The sequence below is a fragment of the Eriocheir sinensis genome, chromosome 39, assembly GCF_024679095.1.
Source record: "Eriocheir sinensis breed Jianghai 21 chromosome 39, ASM2467909v1, whole genome shotgun sequence".
In the NCBI taxonomy this organism is placed as follows: domain Eukaryota; kingdom Metazoa; phylum Arthropoda; class Malacostraca; order Decapoda; family Varunidae; genus Eriocheir; species Eriocheir sinensis.
The window spans coordinates 8,282,269-8,289,407 of NC_066547.1; the positions used below are offsets into that span (position 1 = coordinate 8,282,269).

The 7,139-nt window shown below is 47.3% G+C and overlaps 1 protein-coding gene across 1 annotated transcript in view; it reads left to right on the top strand.

Annotated features, from left to right (window-relative positions):
- LOC127008936 (protein sidekick-1-like) overlaps nucleotides 1-4,181 on the top strand; it is a 9,602-nt gene extending 5,421 nt beyond the window's left edge. Inside the window, exons 3-5 of the mRNA XM_050881437.1 lie at nucleotides 1,065-1,192; nucleotides 2,008-2,257; nucleotides 2,871-4,181. Of these exons, the coding sequence (XP_050737394.1) occupies nucleotides 1,065-1,192; nucleotides 2,008-2,257; nucleotides 2,871-2,986 (494 nt within the window). The 3' untranslated portion in view covers nucleotides 2,987-4,181. The remainder of the gene's footprint in view (nucleotides 1-1,064; nucleotides 1,193-2,007; nucleotides 2,258-2,870) is intronic.
- Nucleotides 4,182-7,139: the final 2,958 nt, after the last annotated feature.

Sequence of the window (7,139 nt, forward strand, 5' to 3'; positions counted from 1 at the left end):
TAGGTAGAGAATGTTGTATATTGAAGGTAATACAAGGGGCAATATTACAAAATTTGGTGTAGGAAGTTAACCATTAAAGTTGTATCTGTGCCTCGGTACGCAGGGATTTATTAAAATACCTTGTTGTCTGTTTGTTACCCGTTCATCCACATCCACCTCTTCCATGGTTGTGTTTTCTTCATCATCCATCTCGTTTGCTTTATTCACCCTTGTCGTCTACTCTGTTCATTCTATATTTCATCCTTTCTTACCTTCTCCTTCTCCCCTTCTTCCTCCTTCTTCAATCTCAATATACGCACACACACACACACACACACACACACACACACACACACACACACACACACACACACACACACACACACACACACACACACACACACACACACGTTTCCTCACATCACAGGTTTATTTTATATATCGTGGGAAATGGAATTCGACGGCTCTGGGCAGACCAAGAAAGCCTGAGTGAGTGAGTGCGTGAGTGAGGGAGAGAGTGTGAGTGAGTATCGTTGTGAAGAGTAAAAATAAATCATTGGCATACTTCATATTAATTTTTTTAGGCAATATTTGCACTTGTTCTTTGGTTCTTTGACTTCTTAAATTATCGTATTTGCTTCACTAACCTTTGCCCTGCTTCTCTAACATCTGCATCTGTCTTATGTAAATCTTATGTAAATGTAAGTCTTATGTAAATCTTCCTCACTAACTTTTGTCTCTACTTTAGCGCTCTGCCTTCCTCACTAACCCCAAGCTACTTTCCTAACCTCGGTACCTTTGTAACATCAATTTGGCAAGAGAGTTTTCATCGCTCTTTACACCTTCATCACTAACTTCAGTACACTATCTATCTGTCCCGCTAACTATGTATTTTATCAGTAACCTAAGTTATAACAAACTATTTCTCACACATCTTCCTGCTTCAATAGCTCTGCTAACCTTTTCCCTTCCTCCTTCCCTTCCTCTCGCTTTCTCACTAAATAGCTCCCTCTCTTTTTCTCTCTCTCTCTTTCACTCATCCTGCCTCGCTCACCTCCCCGTCTCTCTCCCTCTCTCCCCGCCAGTGCCTGAGGCTGAAGTTATCAACGGCCCCGAAGTGTTTGTGCACTGCGGCTCCCTCATCAACCTGACGTGTGTGGTGCGGCACGGCACGCGGCGCCCCGTCTACGTCTACTGGTACTACCACGACGAGGTAACGCACACACACCTGTACACACGCACCTACGCATGCCTACACACACACACACACACACACACACACACACACACACACACACACACACCTGTACACGCACCTACGCATACCTACACACACACCTACACATACCAACACACATGCCTGTAGATAGATAGATAGATAGATAGATAGATACGCACATGCACACGTAAATATACACACCCACACCTACACAGACCTACACATACAACAACAACAACAACAACAACACACACACACACACACACACACACACACACACACACACACACACACACACACACACACACACACACACACACACACACACAAACATTTCTTATTTTTTAGTTTTAGATTTCAACGTCGAGAAGGCCTTTTTTCCTGCTGGTATTGTCTCTTTTTCTTTCCATTGTAAAAGTCGTGCATGTGGGTATTTTGTTTCTCTCTCACTCTTTCTTTCTTTGTCTTTTTTTTCTTTCTCTTTCTCTCTCTATCTGTCTGTCTATCTATTTGTCTGTCTATGTCTATCTTTCACACACGTATTCTCTCTTCTTTTTGTTTATTAAAAGTTGTAAAGATGGGTGAAATTCGTTTGAGGGTAACTGTGTGGGTGGGTGGGTGGGTGTGGGTGTGGATGTGTGGGTGGCTGGGTGTGTAGGTGTTAGGGAAAGTTATTTTTTTTCATTGGGTCTGAGAATACTTTAGAGGGTGCGAGTGTATGAATGAAGGGACTCAGGACGCTTAGTGAGGGTGTGAGTGTGAGGGTTAGAGACAGAGCAAACCTTTCAAGGCGCCTCACACACACACAGGTGCTGGACTACGAGAGGCGTGGCGGCGTCACGGTCATCACTCAGGCCAGTGACTACACCATCAGCTACCTGCTCATGCGGAACGCCACACCCGCCGACTCTGGGACGTACGCGTGCACGCCCTCCAACGGCCGCCGCGCCACCGCCGCCGTGCATGTCCTCAGCGGCGAGCCACAGTCGGCGCCGCGTCAGTCCGCGTGTCAGGCGGCGGGGCCCCAGCGCGCCGCGGCCACCCTGCGCGGGACTCAAGGTGTCACAAATTCTCATGTTTTTGTCCTGTTTTTGTTCTTTTCACCTCCTCCTCTCCGTCTTCAATAATGGAACCGTTTCTTATCCTGTTGTGCAGAAATAACAAGTGTGTTGATTATTTATTTACTCAGCAGTTTCACCTTGTATTCACCAGGGGTGCTAAAATTTATCAAAAGGAGCAATTTATTGAAGTGAGTGGTGAACCAGACGTGCGCGTGCCCGACCACTAAAATTTGCTGAGGCGGGGCTGTTAAGTGTTGTTAAGTTCATGTTCCTTCATTGCTCTTGGTGGCGCAAATTCCTCCTATAAAATCGTTATCGTCATACTCTTATCTAGTACCAAAGTACTGTAGCCTCAAAACCACGCATATTGTAGTTTTCAAAGTGTTTATGTTGCAGTGTATCAAGGGCAGAGAAGAGTGATATCCTTTAATACCTATCTTGACAGTGACGATAGAGTCAGACATGCTTTTTTTTTACTCATGAGTTAAGTTTTCATAGCTAGGCACGGGAATACTATAAGGATTTATTTACAAGTACAGCTGCTGCATTGAGTCATATGTCTGGACAGGTCACTATGTCATATATTTTACGATCCTTGTTTCCCCATGCAGGTGAGCACCGCGCTGCCGTTCAGAGTACGGCTGGTCCCCGCCACCTCGCGCCGCAGCTCCTGATGCTCTGTCTGGCGCCCCTCCTCATGCTGCAGGCCAGTTCAGAGGCGCCTTGAACACCACGTAGCCGGCTCGTCCTCCCAACGCGCAAGGAGACCCAACGGAGGACACCGAGAGTCTCCAGACGTGAGAAACCTGCAGGCTGTGGCGTTGTTGTGTGGCGGGGCTGCGAGGCGCCCTGCTGCGTGTTGGCCTCGATCCCCTGAGTGACGCGCCCACACCATGAACACGTATACGTTACCGACAGCAACCCGTTGGCACCCCAGAAAGCCGCTCCCCGTGGACCCTTCAGACTTAAAATAAAATTAGTCACGTGCAAGGTGGCGCTGACTGGCGGCCATTGGGGAGCAACTGGCGTCAGGTTCTGAGAAAGCAGCAGATGAAGCAGTGACGCAGAAAGCAATGTGGGGGAACACGCGTCCTTGATTGCTGTCTGGAAAGAAACATATTGGTCTTGAGATGCATTGGAAACAAATCCCGTTGGCTCAGGACAGAATTGAGCAGCATGGCTTGCGAGGAGATAACTTGATTTCGCGTACCACAACAACGCGGCACAAAGAGAATTTATTACGTTACACGCGCGTCCTAAAGCCTTTGTGGTAAGTGGCTTGTTTGGCCCGTCGCGGCGCCGCTTTTCGAGTCGGGTCGCTGAGTCTCGCCACGACGAACACGCCAGAGAATAGACTAGACGGGGAATTTATTGGTGGCATTCAGTTTTTTGTGGCCTCCCTGGGGATGCTCCCGTCATTGGATCCGGGCCATGAAGTGTCGAGAGAAAATAAATCTGTAGTTGTTGGAGGGTAAAAACAGCAACGGAGCGGTAAAAGCATTGATGGAGGTGACTTTTTTTTTTTATTCCTGCCGTGGGAGTGTTCACGTGACTGGGGCAATTGGTGGCATTGTTGAGGCGGGGCGGCGTGGGCGGGGAGGGCGGGACCAAGGTTGACGAGGCATTGTTTTGATGGTGGGGCAGAACTCGGCTAAATAAATGCTGCAGTACCTCAGAAACGAAGAGTGAGTTTATGGACGTAAAGGAAGAACACTGGAAAAGCGACAAAAATAGAGGAAGACAGCGGTGCAGGAGGGAAAAGGGCGTGACAGGGAAGGGGCTGGAGGGACGGAGAAGGGCGTGACAGGGAAGGGGCTGGAGGGACGGAGAAGGCCGTGACAGGGGAAGGGGTGGAGGGATGGAGAAGGGCGTGACAGGGAAGGGGCTGGAGGGATGGAGAAGGGCGTGACAGGGAAGGGGCTGGAGGGATGGAGAAGGGCGTGACAGGGAAGGGGCTGGAGGGATGGAGAAGGGCGTGACAGGGGAGGGGCTGGAGGGATGGAGAAGGGCGTGACAGGGGAGGAAGGGAGGGACGGAGAAGGGCGTGACAGGGTAAGGGGTGGAGGAGTGTACATCATAGGAGCGAACTTGTACGACCATTGGGAAAATAATTCGAAATAGTTTTAAATATTGATACCTTTATTTGGCAACACGTTTCACCGTTTTGCTGGGTGTGACACGAGCGAAAAAATCATATTGGCTCCCTTGCCGGTCTATATAAAACTGCAATCCTGTCAATCATGTTAACCCACTCGAAAATCAATCTACGTTTCACCGCCCACAGGTAAGGAATATGTAATCAGCGTTGTGTGATCTTTGGAAAAATAGAAAGGTAAATTTAGTGGAGAGCGAGCACTCTAGCTTGATCCCATTGCTTTTTATTTTACTGTCACATGAATGATTTGCTTTTGCGATACTTTTCCACTGTCGTCATGTTTTATTCAGTCTTTAGAATCGGTATTGTTGATAGCACACCTTCATACAATATCAGTTTTCCAGTATCTCATTAACTCGAAAGAAGGAGTTATAACATTTCGTTGAACAGTGTCTGGAATCTTGCTCTCTATAACCCCAGTGACGCGGCTGACGGATGAGTAAACGGTTCGCTCGAAGGTTCCCAGGTCGTGATGTCTTGTTCATCAGTCAAACTCCTCAGTGGTTAGTTGTAGTCATAAAAATCAGTCATCCATTTAAACTATTCATATTCTAAACTATTGCTGTCTTGCTCTGATGTTGCCCATATGACCGTCACCATTTTGCTTCATGAATATGATGTCGCCCCAGTGACAGTAAACAGACTGTTAGACGATAGAGCAGGAAATCTCTCCGCACGAAATGAAATCCGCCGATGGAGTATGACGTGGGAGAAATATAAAAGTGTGAAAATTGATGGAAAGTATCTACAAGGGGCGGGGAGAAGAGGCAGAGTCAAAGAGTCCACCAACAAGCCTCCCGCCGCTTGTTAACTAATCCACTTTATTTTCCATGCATCCCATCTCCCTCCATCCATTATAAGAGATAAAAAAAGCCTTGCCTGTAGGGAGCAATATGCCGGCCTGAAGGTCAGCACCGAGCAGGACTCAATGTTAAGTCTATCCCGGGATGAGCAGACCTGCTGACTGGTGACCTTGTGCTGTACTTTGACCTGCTGGATTGGTGACCTGCCGTTATACCGCGACCTGGTGGCTGCTGACCTATCGCTGGACTGTGATCTAGTGACCTGTGACCTGTTATTATGTTGTGACCTGCTCAGCGACCTCGTGCTGTACCAAGCCGATGAACTGATGACCGGTTTTTGTGATGTGATTTGATGGCTTGGTGACTTGTATCGTGACCTGACAGCATGGTGACCTCTTGTAGTGTGACTTGAAGGAGTGACGACCTTCTGTTGTGTATGGTGTGACCTGATAACTGTGTGGCCTAATGTTGTGGTGTGGCCTGGTGACTGTGTGACTGACTGTGGTGTGATCTGGCTTGGAGTCGTGTTGCTGCACAATGATCAATACTACAAGCAAAGTGATCACGTGGTTGTCACAAGGAAGTCTGGAGTGAATATTTATCTCTTCCTCAGTCATTCTTATCTCCCCTCCACCCCCTCTCCCCCTCCAACTAAATCGCCGCGGAAGAAGTTTTTTTTCTTTTAATAATAATCTTCCAACATGTACATTACTAAACTAGCGCAATTTAAGAAGAAGAAGAAGAAGAGATATTAATGAAAGGCGCCAGGTTCTAAATTCCTCCCACTCACCCAGCAATTCATTCTTCATAATATTGCCATCGTGTCGTGGTCTTGAGTCTAACCCTCACCCATACGCCCCTGGAGAGAGAGAGATAATAATAAAAAGTGACCCCCCCACTCCAAACTCTACGTCACCAGGAAAGAAACTGTGAAATGTTCCCCACAGCCGCTGACCCCCATCGCAGCACATGACTCAGACGAACTTGAGGCTGAACTGAGAACTGATAAAGTGCAAGCTTTCGTAATCTTTTATTGAAACGGTGATAACAGAAGAACTGATAAATATCTCATGACTAGCAGTACACGTTGTGGAAATTAATCTGTATATAGAAATTAATATATATCAAATGAATGCATGATATATTTGTGTGTGTATGTGTGTGTGTGTGTGTGTGTGTGTGTGTGTGTGTGTGTGTGTGTGTGTGTGTGTGTGTGTGTGTGTGTGTGTGTGTGTGTGTTTTGGAGGTATGTATATACATATAAATGCATGATAAGATTATTGGATTGAAATTATCATATTTATGTTGTTGCTGTGAAGTATTTATTGTATTTCAAAATTTTATGCATACATTACTATATAACACTTCGTCTGAATGTCCGTGCGTCTGCAGACCTGAGAAATTACCTGTAAATATTATTGTGTGCCACATACTACGCCTTAAACGTGAATCTTTGTACTCTGGTGACTGGTGGACACACACACACACACACACACACACACACACACACGAACCCAGCAAACACGGTGTGGGCGGTCCTATGTTTAGTGCATGGCCGTGGGTCGCGGGTTTGTTTGCGCGTTCAGGCCCTCCAGACGTCAGCCTCCATCAGGTCAATTTCTGGTGTTTTGTGGCACCGTCTCGTGTGTGGCCAAGCGTCGAGGTTCTCTGTTATTCTGGCGCGAGTCAACCACCATCATTTCTCTTTCCTTATTATTTTTTTCTGCAGCACTATTACCTGTCTGCCCACGCGTGTAGGTTCCCTTTTTTTCTGGGGCGAGTCAGCAACCGTCATTTCTCCATCATTCATTTCCGCCACAGTGCGAGGCCGCGGCTCCGCTCAACAGTTAGTGAAGGACTCTTGAAACACCCAGGCCTTAATCAGGGAGGTGCGGGGCCCCGACACCTGACCGAACAAACAC